The 20,733-nt window shown below is 41.6% G+C and overlaps 1 protein-coding gene across 2 annotated transcripts in view; it reads left to right on the forward strand.

Moving 5' to 3' along the window:
* LOC135896050 (gastrula zinc finger protein XlCGF57.1-like) overlaps window positions 1-20,733 on the forward strand; it is a 110,083-nt gene that overhangs the window by 18,235 nt on the left and 71,115 nt on the right. Inside the window, exon 6 of one of the 2 annotated variants that reach the window (XM_070523384.1) lies at window positions 282-5,887. The exons of the other annotated variant lie outside the window; for it this stretch is intronic. Within the exon in view, the coding sequence (XP_070379485.1) occupies window positions 282-1,417 (1,136 nt within the window). The 3' untranslated portion in view covers window positions 1,418-5,887. Of the gene's footprint in view, window positions 1-281; window positions 5,888-20,733 lie in introns of those variants that run through there. 2 annotated transcript variants of the gene reach the window in all.

Raw genomic sequence — 20,733 nt, forward strand, 5'->3', positions numbered from 1 at the left:
AGAGTAGTCAAACACTCCACATTCGCTCACTTTGTAATTCTTTAGCTTTCTGAGAAATCCCTTTTATAAGTGAACTTCACAAACAGGGTCATGAAGCATTCCAATGCAGAAATATTGAGTAAATAAAAATGGCCATTAGGAGTTCTTTGTTTCATCGTACTTGTAATCACCCTGAAGATCTCCCAAATCAAATGAAAAACATAGCTTGTCATTAAATTTAGCCTCTGTGTTCTTTTTTGGCATTTCCTAATAACTCTTATTAACTTTTTTTGTGTTTGCAGCATCGAGGCCTTTAATTTCTGCATCAACTGCCAAATGTGACAACTCAAAGCAAGGATGCTTCCACCGATGTCAGCTATGTGACTATGAGACTGATGAACTATTTCTTCTGGAAGCACATGCCAGCGTCCATACTGGCGAGAAGCTGTTTCATTGCCCTTTATGCCCTCAGAGCTTTCCACAGAAGCAGACACTGAAAACCCACCTGCTCACCCACACAGGCAAGACGCCATTTCAATGCACTTCATGCTTTCGGAGCTTCTCGATAAAGGCTCACCTGCTGCAGCACCTGCGCATCCATACGGGCGAGAAACCATTTCATTGCCTTTTATGCCCTCAGAGCTTTTCTCAAAAGTCCAACCTGAAAAGCCACCTGCTCACCCACACAGGCGAGAAGCCATATCAATGCCCTTCATGCTCTCGGGGCTTCTCAAAAAAATATCACCTGAAAGTACACCTGGTGACTCACACAAACGAGAAGCCATATCAGTGCCCTTCATGCTCTCGGAGCTTCTCGCGAAAAACCTCCCTGAAAGACCACCTGTGCAGCCACACAAACGAGAAGCCATATCAGTGCCCTTCATGCTCTCGGAGCTTCTCGCGAAAAACCTCCCTGAAAGACCACCTGCTCACCCACACAGGCGAGAAGCCATATGAATGCCCGTCATGCTCTCAACGCTTCTCGCGCAAGTCCTGCATGAAAGCCCATCTGCACACCCACACAGGTGAGAAGCCATATCAGTGCCCTTCATGCTCTCAGAGCTTCTCGCGAAAGACCTCCCTGAAACAGCACCTGTACAGCCACACAGGCGAGAAGCCATACCAGTGCCCTTCATGCTCTCGGGGCTTCTCACAAAAGCAACACCTGAAAGAGCACCTGGTGACTCACACAAGCGAGAAGCCATTTGACTGCCCTTCATGCCGTCAGAGCTTCTCACGAAAGAGCAACCTGAAAGTCCACCTGCGCATCCACACAGGCGAGAAGCCATATCAGTGCCCTTCATGCTCTCAGAGCTTCTCATACTTGAGCACCTTCAGGAAACACATGAGGCGAGAAGCGATTTCAGTGCCCACTCTACCTTCAGAGATTCTCGTTCAGAAATGCCCTGAAGATACACAAGTGCATTCATACAGGTGACCGGCCATAAAGTTGCACCGTCTGCTCCAGGTCCTCATCACTTGAACAAACTTCAGAGAGCACAGCACCATGGTGCTGTTATATAGGTCAACAATCTCGTTCAACTAGAGTCTGAATTACAAAATATACATATGTGTAGTATGTTACATAGTGTTCTACTGCATCAGGTAGCACAAGTGTCTCTACATACTCCTGAGAGCAAGCTTTAACTTGAGCCAAACTCCGATGCCGCCTATTCAAATACATGTAAAATGCAGAAACGCTTTTCTGAATAACCAGTGGGTCGATTATAATGAAATTTGTTACAATTGGAGAGAAAAAGTTAAATTCTGGTGATTGCTGGAAGCATAGTTTTGGTTGAAGGCCTGAATGTTATAACAGGAATTTACAAAGATGGTCCAGCATGAAAAAAATTGGAGCTTGAACTTCATAAATTTTTAGCCCTGTACCTGGAATAGATGTCATAGCTCAGTAAGCTGCATAAGTTAGACCTTTCAAAGCGGACAAATTTGATGTATGAATTTATTTCTTTTGTTAATTTCTTACACTATTTACGGGGACCTTTCAAATATCCTACTCACTTATATTTTACTTATTTATTTACAAATGCTGCTATCCCATTTAGAGACATAGCAGAAGTGGGTTACATACTAACTTATGAACACAAAAATGTCAACTAACATGGTTAGGCAGTTCTTTCCGAAATTGATTAGTCGGCAATAAACGCAGAGAACCATCTAAATTATTCCATAATTCAACAGAGTGGGGAAAAAAAGAAAACTTAGAACCCACTATTATTGCAGTGAAGGGAGCTATGTTTAATGGGTGAATACGTCGGGTTACTTGCTCAGTAGATGTGATTAGCAAGGTAGGCGCTGCCAGATTTGAAGATGGGAATGATGTTAGCTTATTTCCAAACCTGGGGAACTGTCAACGTCTCAAGAGATTTGTCAAATATAACTGTCAAGTACTGGGCATTCCCTTCAGAGTATCGCTGTAAAAATTTCTTTGGCACTTCGTCAGCTCCAGAACGTCTTGTAGTATCAATTGTTAGTAATAAGTTGTGAACACCAGCGTAAGTTATAATGAGAGCAGGAAGGCCTGGTAAAGTGTTGTTGATGCAAAAAGGACGATCGACGCCATCGTCCTGACAAAATACAGACTGAAAATAAGCCTTGAAAGTTTCGAAAATGCTCAAAGGAAGGGTGATCGTTAATGATTAATGATGAAGTGTCATGAGCAGCCGGAAGCACTGTTTTCCAAAACTTCAATAAGTTTTCTTTCAACAATGATGATAACATGGTGTCGAAATAAAAGTGCCTGGCTTCGTGCATTTTGCTTTTTAATTTGGACAGAAGCAGGTGCAGTATTCAGCATTGGTTGCTCTGACTGACATTTTTACGTTTCTGAAGCCTTTTGATGCCCCTGATAAGATGAATAATGTCCCTATTATACCAAGGCTGCTTCGGGTTGCATTTCACACACTTCTTGGGAACAAACTGCGAGATGCATTTCTTAACAATGTTGCAAAACATATCAAACAACTTGTCCACACTGCAAAGGCTGCTACATTGTGGAAAAGCGTCAGAAGAGGATGCTAGAATATTACCAATAGAATTGTCATCAGCATGGGAAAAATTATTGACAATCTGAAAATCAAGTCTATTGCACTCACAAGTGACATCAACCTTCAGCAGAACTCCCTTGTGATCGGACAGGCCTTCTATGATTTGGCAGTCCTATCCATTTAGTAGTGACCTTTGGTTAAGGAAAATCAGGTCTAGGATCGAGCTCTCTTGGGTAACGCTACTAACAATCTGTGTCAGATCTAACGACAAAACCAAGTCAATAAGTGAGTCACAAATCGGCCTGTCTTGACCATACGAAGCCAATGTACTCCAGTTAATACTTGGAGTATTGAAAGCACCAGCAAGGATCAATTTGCAGTTGTGAAGCTTGTGTTTTAATGTATAATCACAACAATCTGGAAATATATATTTTTTTTCAGAATCAGGAGCCCAGTATAAAGCGCCAGTAGCCACCACAAGATCACCTATTTATAATTTGCACAATACCGACTCGGTGTTAGGAAAACTCGCTATCATTACAAAATCAATGCCTTTGTGAATAAATAAAGCTACTTCGCTGCCCCTACCACATAACCTGTCAGATCGCAAGACAGAGTAATTAGGAGGCACAAAGTCACCTTCCGTGACCAAGTCATTTAGCCAGGTCTCAGTGACACAGATCAGAGATGGTTGATGGCATTCAATTAGCCAATTGAAGTGAACTAGCTTGTTCAATAGGCTGCGTGCATTTATGTTCAGAGGGGCTAGGTTGTATCTATACCGAAGTAACTCTGTGCTGCTAGTGGGTATGTTGCTGGAAGTTTTGATACGCGACTTGCTGGTGTCATCCCATCAGTAGCAGACGCTGTCTACTATCAGAATGTCAAAGCTCAATCGAACCTTGTTCATTTTCCTAAGCTCGACCGAATTAACCACAGACCTCTGCATGTCTGCCACACAGAGAAAGAAAAATTCTCACTGATATGAGTATCTGACTCTATGGATTCAAAAGCATTCCTTAGTATCGAAGTCTTCACTCTGAAATCGAGCAACATAAGTATGATAGGACTCACCTTCCCATTTTTTTGTGCACCGAGCCTGTGACAGTGCTCAACACAGTTGCATTCTATTTTCAGTTTCGTGGAAAGGAGCTTCAGCACAGCGGCAAGTAGTTGCTCAGGGGATTCAAGCGATGGCTCAGGCAGGCCATAGATTATTACGCTGTTCCGACGTGATCGGTTTTCTAAATCGTCATTTTTTCTGCCCAGCAGTTCGATGGCTTTTCTAAGGCCGTCGACTGTTTCTTCTAGAGTATACAAACGCTGGTCGATGCCAGCGGCGGCCAACGCCCACGCTTCTATTTTCGAGATCCTATCTTCAAATGCATCAATTTTAGCGGTCAGACTTACTAAATCTTGGCTTATTCGTGTTTGGCCTTCTAGCAGTTCCGTGAGCATATGTTCAGTTTTTGTGTATGGGCCAGGGTTTGACTCTACATCACCCGACATAATTAGCAATATTCTCAAGGAATGCAGCAAACAAAAAAAGGTACACAAAACGCACTCTGGGTCTGGCAGCAGCAGCAAACAACGATCATCACTTCTGAAGCAATGTACACGGTGTCTATTGCTTACCTGCAAGATGAAGCAAGCAACGTTCAGACAGCCGTTCGCCATGCTGCTACCGGACCCGCTGAAGAGCAGAAGCCGCGAGTCTGTCTTTATATCTTCCTGTGACCACGTGAGCGTTGCAGCAGTAGTCCGCCATCCACTGTTCGACCAGCACCGATGAAGTTCGTCGTCGTCAATAAGCAGGTTCTCGTGTGATACGAAATCACACGTGCCGTTGAAGGTGGAATCCAAGTTCACATGTACCGGAATGCCACGCAACCGACAAATGGAAAAAGCATAGTCCTCCGCATAGTGGCGGTCGAAGCAAGCAGAGATGTGCAAGATGAAGCAAGCAAAGTTCAGACAGCTGTTCGTCATGCCGCTAGCAGACTCACTATTATTCGCATATTTTAACGCCTTGTATAATACGTCAATTGTGTCCACTTTATAGATGTCCTACTTGTGGAATTTTACAGAATTGTGATATTTTTCATTGCTCAGTTAGATATAAACTCTATACTTTCGTTTTCTGAAAATTCGTCATCTTCAACAATTGTTAATAAAGGACTGGTGGCCTAAATAAAAAATTCACTACCAACAGTCACTAGATTCTATTTCCTTTATATGCAACAAGCCTCATGAGTTTTGGGGCTGTAGTTGTCAAGAAAAACGATTTTTCCTTTCCCATACATTTATATGGGAGCCCCCAAGCTCAAGCTTGCTCTTAAAGGGTCCCTGAAACACTTTTGCAGGGTCACCATATTTCTTTTCTCAACATGTTATCAAACACAGAGCAAAAGGAATTATGTGAAATGACCCACATAAAGCCGTAGCAGAGAAAAAAAATCAAAATAAAGTTAAACTTTAATTAAGAGAAGTCGGCAAAAACAGCTATTTGCTTTGTTATATTGTGGCTTTTCATTAGTCGAAAAGTAATCGATGTTTATTCGTATCTCACAAATTACTGTTTGCATGCCCCAACAAACTATGTATGTTTATTGTAATCATTATTGTTACTCTACAGATGTCTTAATGATGTGTTCTTTAGGCTCTGTTTTTTTTTTCAGTATTCTTTTTGGTACGTATGAACTTGTTTTCTTAGACCAATTCATGTATTTGTTGGCTCTCTGTTCTTGTCTACATGGTTCATCGTGGATTCTGTTCATCTTATTCTATTTGTGCCTTTATTTTTTTTTTCAAATGGGTACTTTTTTAGAGGAATTGATAGTTCAGTAAGCTTTCCACTGTCTGTTTTGCCAGAGCACCAAATAAATGCCAGTGTTTGTTGAGTATTCATTGTCTGTTCTTGATATTTCAATAATTTATTGACAGCATGCATATAGGGATGTTAGCACTTTATTGTATCTGGGGCTGCAAAAGAAGTTAAGTGACGGCAGTTGGAAATTCATTATTAGCACAGAAAGAACCTGCTATAAGTAACATAAGTAATTTAAGGTTTGAGTCGAATGTCAAGTCCACTATGCTTAATTCCTTCCTACATTTTAACTAATGTACCAGCATTTCTATAAGCACTAGTGTGACATATCTTTGTAGAAATATTTGTGTAAACTTTATATATTGAATTGGCTGATGAACCTGCACTGTGTAATACATCTGTGTGCAGAAGGCAAGAAATTGGGCCAATCCTGTTTTTAGAAATTTGAAAAGATTCTTTCTGAATCGCAGTTGTGCCAGTCTCTCATCAGGAGTTACCTCACCGACAAAATTATGCACAGGACATGCTTTTAAAATAATAAATACCAGGTTTTATTGTTTTGATTAAGGGTGTGCAAATATTTGATATGTTAACGTAGGCGCTTTGTCAATAGAACTATTTTCTAATAGTCTTCAAACACTTAAAACATTACCTGTGCACTAATAAACCTCAAAGTGAAGCAAAAGTCTGACAAATGTCGCCCCCATGGGCATAGTATAGGCATAAAACAGGAGAGTGCATAGTAGAGGAAGTATACACTTCTGAGGTAGCTAGACTTTCCTGTCTATACAGAGATCATTTGCACTCTCTGCAGAGCCCTTTGTATGCGAGTGATTTCCTCATTTGTTCCTAGTGATCCGTTAGTGCTTTTAGTAAACTATGCTACATAATGTGATGTAATTACAGGAGCTTGCGAATGGAATTAACACTTGGAATGTGTACATTGTTTTACGCATATTTTGACAATAGCTGTGCATTCTTCAAAAACAGTTTGGAACATATCCTACATTTGTTTCAATTCTGGCACTATTCGATTTGTATTTCATTCAGTATGCAAAAATTACTTCTATATAGGGCGACAATGTACCTTCATGTCATTAGAGGTCTTATCCACAACCTCGATGACATTAAAGAACTCTTACACAGACATAACCCAAAGATGCTGTGTGTTCAGGAGACACATCTTAAATGCACACAAACAAACTTTCTTTGTCAATACGCCATCTACCGTAAAGACCACAATGAGGCGAATACCTCGTCTGGCGGTGTAGCAATAGTTTGAAACTTTATCATAAATTACTTTATTACGATATTTTAGATATATCAAGCATTAGCAAGGAAATATCGTCCACAGTCATTTTCAGAAGTTGCTGTAGACAAGTCCGTAGCATGTTACCAGGTCGCCCTTCAGACGCCCCGCCCCTTGAGGCAGTGTCAATTCGAGCAATTCTTTCTAATAAATTGATCACTCTATGTTCCTTATACATACCCCCTAATTTTCATTTGGAAAAAAGTGATTTTTATAACCTAATTGACCAGCTTCCGGACCCTTACTCACTCGCAGGCGATTTTAATGCCCACCACACCATGTGGGGACACTTGCGATGTGACGCGAGAGGTTGTTTCATTGAAAATTTTCTTGTGAACTCTGGTGCATGCCTCTTCAACAAGAAGGAGCCAACTTATTATAATCATAATAATTCATATTCATCAATAGACCTGTCTATCGGCTCGGCTTCAATTTTCCCGGACTTGCAATGGCATGTAATAAAAAATCCCTATGGAAGTGACCACTTCCCTGTAATGTCAAATTCAATGCCTGAACATGAATGCCCCCTACATAAACCACGGTGAAAACTAGCCTCTGCCGAATGGAATGATTTTAAGGAAGCAACTTACTTATAACGAGATCTTATCACTCATTTTAACATAGGCAAAGCAGTAGCATATTTTACTTGTTTTATAATCGACGCAGCTGAAAAGTTCATTCCCCAAACACAAGGTCTCTCTTGTAAAAGACGGGTACCCTGGTGGAATGAACAGTGCAGACTGGCACGAAAGAAACAAAACAAAGCGTGGGGTTTGCTGCGTCGCTCCCCGACTGCAGAAAACCTCATAGAATTTAAGCTGACAGTCACAAGGAGGGCGCACACGGAGACAGGCAAGGAGGGCTAGCTGGGAGAGGTTTCCCTCGGGCATCACTTCCTACACCCAAGAGTCCAAAGTTTGGAATGGTGTAAGAAAGATAAAGGGGCAACAAATCCACCCTCTGCCCTTAGTGGACTACCAAGGGACTACCTTGGAGCACCAGGCGAACGCTCTGGGCGAACACTTCGAACATGTATCAAGCTCCACACATTACACAAAATCATTCCTCAAATATAAACACTTAGCTGAACTTAAGACACTTGATCGTAAATGCTGTCCGGATAAACCATATAACCGTCCTTTTAACATTGCCGAACTTAAAGCTGCATTGAGCACATGTAGAAGCTCAGCACCGTTAGCTGATAGAATCATCTATGACATGATTAAGAACTTACACGAAGACACAATAATGACACTTCTGGCACTTTTCAATTCTATCTGGGCTGCCAGATACCTCCCATCCTCATGGAAGGAAGCTATTGTTATTCCCGTCTTCAAGCTGGGCAAAGACCCTTCCTTGGCAGCAAATTAACACCCGATAGCTCTTACAAGTTGTCTTTGTAAGCTATTCGAAAAAATTATTAATTGTAGACTAATACATTTCCTTGAACTGAACAATATGCTTGATCCCTATCAGTGTGGCTTCAGAGAAGGGCGGTCCACGACTGATCATCATGTACGCATTGAAGCAAATATCCGCAATGCATTTCTACATAAACAGCTCTTATCGATATTCCTCGATATGGAGAAGGCGAACGACACGACGTGGCGATACGGCATCTTGCGAGACTTGTTGGGGATGGGCATCCGTGGAAATATGCTAAACATAATAGAAAGCTATCAGTCGAAACGCACCTTCCGCGTGAAAATTGGCAATGTATTGTCGCGACCTTTTACACAAGAAAATGGTGTACCTCATGGAGGTGTGCTTAGCTGCACACTCTTTATCGTGAAAATGAACACCCTTCGTGCTTCATTACCGCCAGCCATATTTTATTCTGTTTACGTAGATGATATACAAATAAGTTTCAAATCCTGCAACCTTGCAGTGTGTGAGAGGCAGGTACAACAGGGCTTGAACAATGTATCGAAATGGGCAGACGAAAATGGATTTGAAGTGAACCCGAACAAAAGTTCTTGCCTGCTTTTCACAAGAAAGAGAGGCCTCGTTGCAGATCCCAATATTGAAATGTATGGCCAGCAAATCCCTATGAACAAAGAGCACAAGTTCTTAGGCATCATACTTGACTCTAAACATTTATTCCACACATAAGGTATCTCAAGGTGAAATGCTTAAAAACAATGAACTTATTGAAAATTTTATCCCATACAACATGGGGCAGCGACAGAAAATGTTTGATGAATCTTCACAAAAGCCTCATTCGATCACGATTGGACTACGGTGCCGTGATTTATCATTCTGCAGCCCCGAGCGCGCTAAAGATGCTAGATCCGGTTCGCCATTTAGGAATTCGACTGGCCACGGCGCAGTGGCGTAGCTAGGTCATCTGGCACCCGGGGCCCTTCGCTCTTCTGTCACCCCCCTCCCCCCGGGTGTAGTCGAGGAAGGCGAGGATATCGACAATTTTCGGGTGTCTTCAGACGTATATGACACCCCCCCCCCCCCTACTGGCCCTGTGCACCCGGGGCCCGCGGCCCCCCGGCCCCCCTTGTTGCTACGCCACTGCCACGGCGCTTTCAGAACAAGTCCCATTGAAAGTTTGTATGTCGAATCAAATGAGTGGTCACTCCATCTCCAGAGAACATACATCAGTCCAACATATTTCCTGAAAGTCCACTCTAATCCTGAACATCCGTGTTTTAATACCCTTAACGATATGACATATGATACACTCTTTCGTAATCGTTCCTCTGTAAGACAGCTCTTCTCACTTCATGTGAGGGAGCTTAGTGTTGAAATGGATGTCCCAATCCTCAACACCGCCTAATGCCTCCAGCTAAGCTGCTGCCTCCTTGGTAGTGGCAGATGATACAATGCGATATATCTTTCCTGCAAGTTACAAAACACGCTGCAGAGATTGAAATCCAAATGCATTTCCGGGAACTCCAATACAAACACTCCTGCACGGAGTTCTACACAGACGCATCGAAGCCACATGAGGGGGTGTCCTATGCAGCCGTCGACCCATCCTTCTCGGAATCCGATGTACTGCATCCGGAAACAAGCATCTTTGCGGCTGAGGCCTACGCACTACTGTCGGCTGTAATGCATATAAGGAAAACAAAACTCAAATAATCTGTTATATATACGGACTCCCTAAGCGCTGTGAAGGCTTTGATGTCATTTTGTAAGCACAAAAATCCAGTAATCAATGAACTATATTCCGTCCTGTGTAAAGCATATATATGTAACCAACATGTCATCATATGCTGGGTGCCGGGTCATAGGGCCATCGAAGGTAACGTTCTGGGGGATCAGATGGCCGCATCAATTGCATCGTATTCTGTTCATCCTACTGCTACAGTCCCTGTTACAGATCTAAGGCCCTTCTTGCACAGGAAACTGCGAAACAACTGGCAACGCTTGTGGGACAGGGAAACAAATAATAAGCTGCACGTAATAAAGCCACTATTAGGGTTCTGGCCTTCTGCAATAAAATCACGCCGGACAGATGTCCTATTCTGTCGTCTTAGAATGGGACACACATTTGGCACCCATAACTTTTTACTCACTGGAAATGACCCTCGGAATCTGCCACAGGTTGGAACCTGTGGCAGATGCGGGGAGAGGCTGACTGCTCCACGTCCTCCTGGAGTGTCAGAAAGCCGAATCTGAGAGAAGGAGACATTTTTCCTTAGCATACCGTCAACACATTCCTCTTCATCCCGTAATGTTTCTCGGTCCAGAACCGCTTTTTATTACAAACAGTGTCCTAGGTTTCCTCAAAGATGTTGTCCTACTCGTTATTAGTCCCACACATTCATAGCGCTTCTTCTCTTGAGAGGATGCCGCTGTGATAGTCATACTGTATAGCACATACCTCCAGGCCTTTGTGTTTCAAGGGCTCTGGCGAGTCAGTAGTGCACCAGGTAATTTTACCAACTCACATATCTTTTATAATGCATCATTCTGTTACGATGGATTTTATTGCTCATGGAACATGTTATTATCATTGACATAATCTTATAACAGATAGATTTTACGCACTCTAGAGCGACTATTTTTAAGGCCCCTTTACAGCCACCTCACATCAACCTCATTGAACTCATAACTACATTGCGAATTCATCAACACTAACATGGCGCTCATTGGCCATACTTGGCCCTTGCGCCAATAAAAACCAAACATTCATTCATTCATTCGAGTCCAGTATTAGGGTAAACGCAAGTACAAGGGGACAGGACCTGGCCATGTCGCCTTGCGTGTGGTATCAGGGGATGAACAGAAGCGCAAATGTGAATGGTCTGCACGGCGCAGCCACCTGGTGACAGAGTTCAACCACACACAGTAGCAGTAACAAAATGTAATCTTCTTTGCTGCTGGTGTAATTGTTTTGCTGGAGTATAATTGTTAACACATTGTTTTTGTAATTGTTTAAAATGTTTTACACTTGGTTGGAGCAATATTAGCTCTTTCTTTGGCTGGTTAAGCTCTGCGCCAACGGGTGGCTGGACCATGGAGACCGATCAAGCAGCTCACGTATGTCTACGCTAAAGTTCCTTCATCAACTTGAGTTTATGCCTCCATCGTTCTGTCGAAATATTCAGGTAGTGTGTGATTACCGGAATACCAGACACTTTCTGCGTCACGACAGAATGCTCACAACGCACGCCGCTTCGTAGCTCTCGCTTGGGGCCGACAGCCAAGCGGCTAGCGGAGAGGTTTCTCGCGGGCGGGGGCGGGCTCCAAAACAACCGGAAATGGATGATGTGACTTCGCATTGTGACGCAGAACCAGTGAATGCGCAGCTTAGCCCCGATCGCTCGGCAAACGAGTTGAGGAGGAAAAGCATGGCTAGGGAGGAGGGTAATTTGTAATCGCTTGTAGCTCCATTAATACGTAACACTTCACTTAAATTGTGGTGCAAATGTTTCACTTAAGCTGTACCCTACGCGTGTACAAAATCTGTTCAAACCGTTTCAGGGGCCCTTTAACATCTCCTAGTTATTATGTTATAGTTATTGAATTTTTAAACACATTTTGTTATAGTTATAGTAACAAAAATGTGTTTGTTTTATTACGGCTGGATTGATACCAATGATGGTATTCACTAGTGACTTAGGCATACAGCTTCATAGTAGGTATAGTTGAGTCCCTTGTTTTATGACATTTCATTTGATATACATAATATTATAGTGTGCAGTATAGCGAGATCACTGAAGTGCACATTGTATTTCACTTGTGCTCACTAGGGACTCAAGCTTATCAGTTTGGTGTATAATGCAATTAATTGTTATTTCATGAGAAATTTAGTGTTATTAATTTTAATGAAGCATTTGCATAGCTTTGCAGTGAAGCATAATAAAGTTGAAAGTGGCCACTTTGATGGAACATCGTGTGTGTCCTTTAGTTATACACATGTGCACACTCTGTCCCCAGTCAGGGTACAAGCACCGAGATGTCTAACAACTGTACTGGCAGCCATTCAGAGCTGTTTTTATCACTGCTGTGGCAATTTGCGGCCTTCCTGACAGTTACGTTTTCCCGGCTGGTATGGCATTTACTTGCATAATGATCGCACTTGCGTAATGATCGTACCCCTGAATTTTGTCGTCAAAATTAGATTTTTTTCTTTCCCTTGTAATGATCGCACCCCGCACTTGCTGCAGCGATATGTCGTGTGCCAAGTCAAACTAAGGATGATCGCGCTTACCATCTGTCGAATGCTACGCAAACGACTCTTCCAAGACATACCAAGCGGTCTGCACGCACCGAATATTCTTAAGCAGATGCCTCATTTCATTCCTTTCAAAACTTTCCGCACTTCCATAAAAAATAAAGCTACAACCAAACTTGCGTTGGCTTTATTATTTGTAGGCTTTTAAAGTGTTGTGGTCAACAACCACAAAAAAGGCGCCTTTCGGTTCTTCTTGTCTGCACTCGTGGGTACGCAACAAATGGCAAGCAGCAACGATAGTGGCCACGTTTACAGTGATACTTTAGAAGTGTACCCTATTCATACACGGACGCTTGTAACACAGATAAGATATTCCCCCACCCTTAGCGGAAACGTGCCGTATTAGGATAGTAGTGAAGACAAATGCCAGAATTTCTGCTTCATACCCACCATGTGTTTCTATGTCACTGGCAGCTAAGCATGCCCATCTCTGTTTCTGTCCCCGCAAGTGGACATGGCTACGTTATTGCCACAGACCTGCTGATATTAACAATACTATTCATTACTGATACGGAAGAAACTGTTTCAATGCGCATAATGTACTTGGGAAAAATAATAAATCTCGTTCGGCGCGTGCGGCTTGCTCCGCCGCCCTCCATTTTTGTTTTGGTGCCCCGCGCTATTACAACAGCAGCCGCCTGTTTGTTGACTTATTTTCATCCCACATCAAATGCGGGATGAAAAAATTTTTTTCTTTTCTCAGGTAATTTAAACCGTGTAATGATGGCACCCCTGAATTTGCGTCAATTTTTTTTACAGTAAAGTGTGATGATTATGCGAATAGGTACGGTACTTTTTTTTCTTTTCAGGTTCTCGAAAAACGTATCTGTGGGTTTTAGTGTATTACAGCAAAGTAAAAAAACTAGCCATTTTGTTATATCTTTTAAAGGAAGAGAACTGAAAAGGTAAACGAGCACACATTAACTGCCTTTCAAGATGCCTTGAGACAAGTATCTTCGAAGGAGATTTTTCGACAAAACGAGGCAGAGCAGCATACAACATCTTGTTAAAGAAATTCTCAGCTGTTTATGCGCAACATTTCGTACATAAGAAAACAAACCACAAAGCTTATCGAAAACCTTGGACGACCAAAGAGCTTCTAAAAAAAATTAAGAAAAGAGATAAGCTTTATGCCAGGTTCATAAAATCTCGGATCGGCGAGGATCTAAAATCCTTCAAAATTTTTAGAAATAAATTAAATAAAGAGCTAAGAAATGCAAAAAATCGCTATTATTTACGTACTTTTTCTTCATGCGAGGGACAAACAGAGAAGATGTGGAACAAGTTAAATGAACTAATGGGACGTAAACAGAACACTGAACCTATAAAGAAAGTTTCTGTAAATGGATGCATTTTAACCGGAGATAACTTAGTTAACGCATTTAATTATTACTTTACAGACACTGGTTCCCATTTATCACTAAGCCCACCATGTACATTTCAATTCCCTGCAACTATGGACACTATTTTTTTTCCAAGCGACAACACCTACCGAGGTTTGTTCAGTTTTTCTCAAACTGAAAAATTCATGTAGCGGCGATGCTGATGGCCTCCAAATAAGACCTATCAAACACGCCATTTGTGACATTGCACCTGTGTTAGCTTATATTTATACCTTTTGCATAACATCAGGTACTTTTCCTGAAAAAATGAAAATTGCAAAAGTAATTGTGTTATATAAGAAAGGTGACAAGCTTGATTGAAAAAATTACAGTCCGATATCTATTCTCCCGCAGTTTTCTAAAGGTCTTGAAAAAATCATTCTTAACCAATTGACATCTTTCAGCAATAAACATAAACTAATAACAGACGCTCAATACGGTTTTCAACAAGGTAAATCAACAGAATTAGCACTAGTAGCACAGAAAGAATGTATACTGCAGAACCTCGAAAGTAAGTCACTCGTAATTGGTCTATTCATAGATTTCACAAAAGCGTTCGACTGCATAAACCATGACCTCCTAATATTTAAGCTTGAAAGATATGGCATCAGGGGCCTTCCTCTTCAGTTACTGACATCCTACCTTAGAAATTGACAGCAATATGTGGCTATAAACACTAGCATATCATCTACACGAAAAATACAAACAGGTGTCCCTCAGGGAAGTATCCTTCGCCCATTTTTGTTTAACATCTCCATAAACGACATAGTTCTTATCCACCGAAAAGCAAAATTCATAAGCTACGCAGATGATACGAGTGTTTTTTTTTATCAAACAACTCTTTTACAGGCCTCATTGGTGCAGCGAACAACCTATTAACCCATCTCTCAAAATGGAGCCAGGACAACTTTTTAAAAGTAGACTCGAATAAAACACAAGCAGTCATCTTTAAAACAAGAGGTACATGTCCTCCATTGACCCACAACATATTTTACAACTCTGAGAAAGTAGAGGTTGTTTACACGGTAAAAGTACTTGGCGTATATTTTACCGACACGTTGCAATGGGACGCTCACGTGGATTTTGTACTCCAGAAACTGAGCCGCGTAACAGGTATACTACATCGAAATCGCTACCTTTTACCAACGTCAGCTAAATTGATCATTTGTAACGCACTGTTTGCCTCGCATGTAAATTATCGCCATCTTGTATGGGGCACGACATCAGCTTCCAATCACTTTAAAATACTATTGATGCAAAAAAAGATAATACGCGCTATCGCAAATGTGCCATACAACTCGCACACTGAGAGTCTTTTTACCGAGCACAACATAACAAAAAGTCATCATCTGTACAAACAAACCCTCCTACGCACCTACTACTTTCAGGTAAAAAATAGAAGGAACCTAATTACAAATATAGCAAACTTAAAAGAGAATACACCCACATATTGGACGTGCAGCCATGAAAATTGGCTCATACCTTTTTTGAGGACAAATTACGGCCATCAAATGGTCGAAAGTACCTTGCCACGGCTACTAAATTCTTACCTAGAAGCCGGCATTGACATCCATGCCTTGACACCATCGGAGCTCATCTCTCTGGTGAAAACTACCATTTAAATCACCATGGTTCCGCGAAACCATATGTATTCAATGAAAGAAATGTAATTTATTTGATGTAATTCACTGTTCTTTATTTTTTTCATTTCTGAAAGTGTTGTTTGCCATCGGTCTGCCAATATGTAAAGGGGGCCAGGGACCACTCAAGCTGCCAATAAGCAGCTTTTACCTTGGCCCCCTCCATTTGCTTGTAAATGGGCACAAATAAAATGAAATGAAACTGGAACAAGGATTCTAAATGCATCTGCAATAAGCTTTGCCGACCTAAAATTAGCTCCACTATAATATATTCAATCTTGCAATCCGCCATGTGAAGATCATTCCTAATATATGCTAACATCCTATTAATGAGAGTTGCGAGTCCTTTGCCATGCTCATTATCCTTAACTTCTGCTTTGAAACGTGTTAAGGTCACGCTAGACATCAGTGTTTCCTGTAACATAATCTGAGGATTCACACCACGCGTTCTAACAAACTACTGCAGGGATGCCTTCTTATTATTGGACCTCCTGCAAATCCACTGCCAAATACTAAATGGACTAATAGAGCCGTCTTGATCATGTAAATTTGGTGAACTTGTTTTGAGCTTAAAGGGACACTAAGGACAAATATTAAGTTAAGCTAAAGTAGTAGATTAGTGCTCGAGAATCACTTAATGGAATGCCTAAGTTCTGATATTAAGGGTTTCGGGAATGATGCTGAAATTGTCCTGTTAGGTGACAAGAATGCCCACGCACAGGATCTAGATGGCTATACCGACAACAACAAGAAGTCAATACTAGATGTTTGTGAGCAACAAGCAGACCACGGGGGAATTGGGAAACCGGCAATCGACATTACTGCCGGATGACAGAAGGAATTTATGATAAGATGAGAGAAATGGTCATTGACGAGGAAGGGTATAGTAGCATAGGAAGTGACCATAAACACGTCATTCTGAAACTGAGATATGCAGTTGCGAAAGATAGCAAGGAGAAGAAAATGTCCAGTCCAAATTCGAACGCTGAACTAATAATTATAGCCACAAGAGTCTAGGAAGAACTTGGCAAATTGCCAAGCAGTGGGTGGGAATATAGTGAGCTTCCAAATGTAATAACAAAAGAAATGCGGAAAGAGAAGCAGCTATTCATTGGAAAGGAAAAAGAGTAACAGAAAACCTGGTCGAACAGAGAGATACGAGAAGCGTTCGCCGAAAAACAGAAAGCATCCCGAGAGCACAGGCAGGCAAAGAAGGCGCAGTCGCCCCAGGATGAAGTAGCCAGTAAATGGGAAATATACCGGGAGAAAAAGTCAGTGGTTCAAATACTGGTGCAAGCAATGATAAAAGGTGAAAGTGAACGTTGGTTGTGAGAAAGACGGGAGAAAAAGAAGGCCGCAACTAGAATATTTTGGCACCACATAAACTTATTAGGTAGGAAGTCTGAAACAATACAACATATCCTAGAGGAAGATGGAAACAAATTGGAAGGGAACGCGGCATTAAATTGACTCGGAAAAATAACAGCCGAATCTTTCCAAGGCAATGGTGAGGTTTTACTTGAGGAAAGAAAGAGCATGAAAGAACCAGATGGAAAAGGAGCTGGTGCTGACAAATTTCAGCTGGAACAAAGCCCAAGAAAAAATTCCGAAGCCAACAGCCACAGGGCTAGACAAAGTTCACGTTAGGCTGATTAATCAACTAGGTCCAAAAAGCAAAAAAACTCTGTGGAAAGCAGTAGAAAAAAGTCTAAAAGATAGATGAATACCAGACAGCTGGCGACAAAGTAAAATAAATATAATTTATAGAGGTAAGGGGGAGAAATATAGAATTCACTCGTATAGACCGTTGACCATTACATCGGTAATATGCAGGTTAGTAATGCAGGCAATTAAATTAAAGCTGGAAGAATGGGCAGAGATTATTGGCATATTAGAGGAACTTCACGATGGCCTAATAATGTATAGGCATCTGGATTGTAATTTTTTATCCGTGCTCAGTCTATTGAAGTCTTCAGAGTAGAAAAGAAACAGTTGTATGTGGCGTTTTTAGAAATTGCAGGAGCGACAACGTAGGCCGCAACATTTTGTGGTATATTCTCGAAGGGGAAGGCTTAGGTGACAATTGTCTAGAGCTTTTGAGAGAGATTTACCTAGACAATACCGTTTGCATTGAATGAGAAGGAATGAGGAGCAAGGAGAAAGTTGATATCAACAAGTGACTGAGGTAGGGGTGCCCATTATCCCCACTGCTGTTTATGATGTACACGGTGAGGAGGGAAAGAGAGCTAGAAAGAAGTCATATCGGGTTTGATCTCTCATACAAACAGGCCGGTACAGTAGTAGAGCAGCAGCTTCCAGGTTTGTTTTATGCGGACGACATTGTGTTACTAGCTAACACACAGAGTGACATGTAATGTCTGGCTAACTCTATGGAAGGGAAAGCGATAAGTTATTTCTAAAATGTAGCGTTAAAAAATGGGGTGTTACAGTATTCACTGAAAACAGCGAACAGGCAGTGACAATACCGTGCCAGGAAATATCTTGCGTAAATGAATACAAATAAATCTTGGTATACAGATAAATAAAGGCAATAAATATATGGAAACAGGAAAAAAGAATAAAGTAAAGGGGAAGAGAAATGCGGCCATAATGAAACACAGAGGGCTATGGGGATACAATAGATACGACGTGCTGCAGGGTATGTGCAAAGGTGTAATGGTTCCAGGACTTACTTTTGGAAATGCGATTGTTTGCTTGAAATCAGGGCTACAATCAGGACTCGATGGCAACCAAAGGTCAGTGGGACTCCATGCATTGAAGCTGTCCAGGGTGATATGGGCTGGACAAGTTTTCAAGTGAGGGATGCTCACAGAAAAATTAATCATGAAGAATGACTCAGGAATGTGGAAGAAAGTAAATGGGCTGGGAGAGTGTTGAGATATCTGTACAGGAAAAACATTGATTCACAGTGGAGGAAAAGAACTAGGAAGATTACCAGCAAGTATGCGGCCTGTGTGATGCGCAACACAGCTACAAAAAACGTCAAGCGAAAAGTCAGAGGCTGAAATAATCTTGTGTGGCGGCAATGGAAAAGAAACCTACCATGAGTAACTACTTAAGAGGAAAAAACGAAATCTGGAAAGAAATAATTTATGATATCTCAAAGGGAAGGTCATTACTTTTCGAAGCGAGTTCAGAATGCCTTGGAACACGCACTTATAAAGCGAGATATAAGAAAGAAGAAGCATGTGCTTGCTGCGGTAAAGCTAGAGAAACGATGGAGCATGTTTTATTAGAATGTGAAGATATCTGCCCAGCGGTCTATTTAGGAACCACGGTCCTCCTTGACGCCCTTGTGTTCAGCGAGAGCATGGGGAAAGTAAACATGTCCACAATAGAGATTAGTAAAAGGTGGTTTGAAGCTTGGCGAAAGAAAAATAGGTAAACTAGAAACAATGGTGGTGGAAAAAAACAAAATTCACTGTAGGGTTTCAGAAACTTTGTTTATTTGAATTCACCATGGGTTTTTTTTCCTTTTGTTAACATAGGTAACACTGGGCACTGGGCATTAAATTAACAAGAGCTTGGTGGCACTACACATCGCCTCATTCCAAAGAGGACTTGTAACATCCTCACACAGACACACACACACACATGTGTATATATATATATATATATATATATATATATATATATATATATATATATATATATATATATATATAATATGTGGACGCTCTCCCTGCAGCCGAAGCGTAAGTTGGGCACAGTATGAAATTAGTGTGTGTCATTCCTTCAGAGCCACCGACTGTGCTTGCTATCTCCCTTTGCAAATACTAGAATACCTTCGCCTGCTAGTGTGTTAAAATCCACTGCGCTTTGAAATGGGAGCGTACTATTCCTTGTTGGTTCCAGCAATCATTTGCCGCTATATTGTGATGGCAAAGCACAAGGAAGGAGCAGAGTGCATTCCAAAAGGAGTTGAGCCGCACCAAACATTATAAAAATTTACTGTAAGGTCAGGATCGGGGTGTGAATGGCTGAAATTTGGATTTGAAGTTTCGCTCCATGACAGCACAGCCTGCCCTGCCACAAAGCCACACTTCAGGGCAAGGTTCTCGAGTACTCACACTTTCGCTATCTCCTTGGGAATCCCACCCTTTTTCCACCCCTGTGTGTTGAAGCTCCCTTCTCTCCTCCACTGTAGGTCATTTTCCTCCTCTGCGTGGGTCGCCATTTTGCATTTAACAGGTAATAGTGCACATGGTGCTAGCAGAGTTGAACTTGGGTCACGATAAGCTATGATCAACGGCCCACCTCCCATCTCGGGAAACAGTATACAGTCATTGGCTTAAGATACGACATGGACAAGTAGTTAATCCCATAATGGATGCTGTTTTGTACACATCTGTGGGTTGTGTATGCAGTTATTTTCATGGGTTATACGCACATATTATATTTTTTTCTTTCTGGGCTGTTCTGAAAGAGGATGCGGGTTGGCAGGTTATATGGGAAAAACTGCAGCATTTCCTAGCCGGCTCCTTCAAATCTCAACTTAAGATAATGTTGCCAAAGTTCAGTGCGTGATCAAGAGGAAATTAACTGATCAAGTCTGGTATAAAACAAATTTGTTGTGCCAGTTTGTGCCTCCTAATTATAATCTGTCTTGCGATGTGACTGGTTGAGTAGGTAGGGGCGGCGGAGTAGCTTTATTTATTCACAAAGGCATTGATTTTGTAGTGATACCGAGTATTCCTGTCACAGAGTCGGTATGGTGCAAATTATACATAGGTGATCTTGTGGTGGCTACTGAGTAAATAAAAATAACCGTTAGGAGTTCTTTGTTTCATCGTACTTGAAATCACCCTGAAGATCTCCCAAATTAAATGATAAAGATTGCTTGTCTATAAATTTAGCCTCTGTGTTCTTTTT

The sequence above is a fragment of the Dermacentor albipictus genome, chromosome 8 (assembly GCF_038994185.2).
Source record: "Dermacentor albipictus isolate Rhodes 1998 colony chromosome 8, USDA_Dalb.pri_finalv2, whole genome shotgun sequence".
Classification (NCBI taxonomy): Eukaryota; Metazoa; Arthropoda; class Arachnida; order Ixodida; family Ixodidae; genus Dermacentor; species Dermacentor albipictus.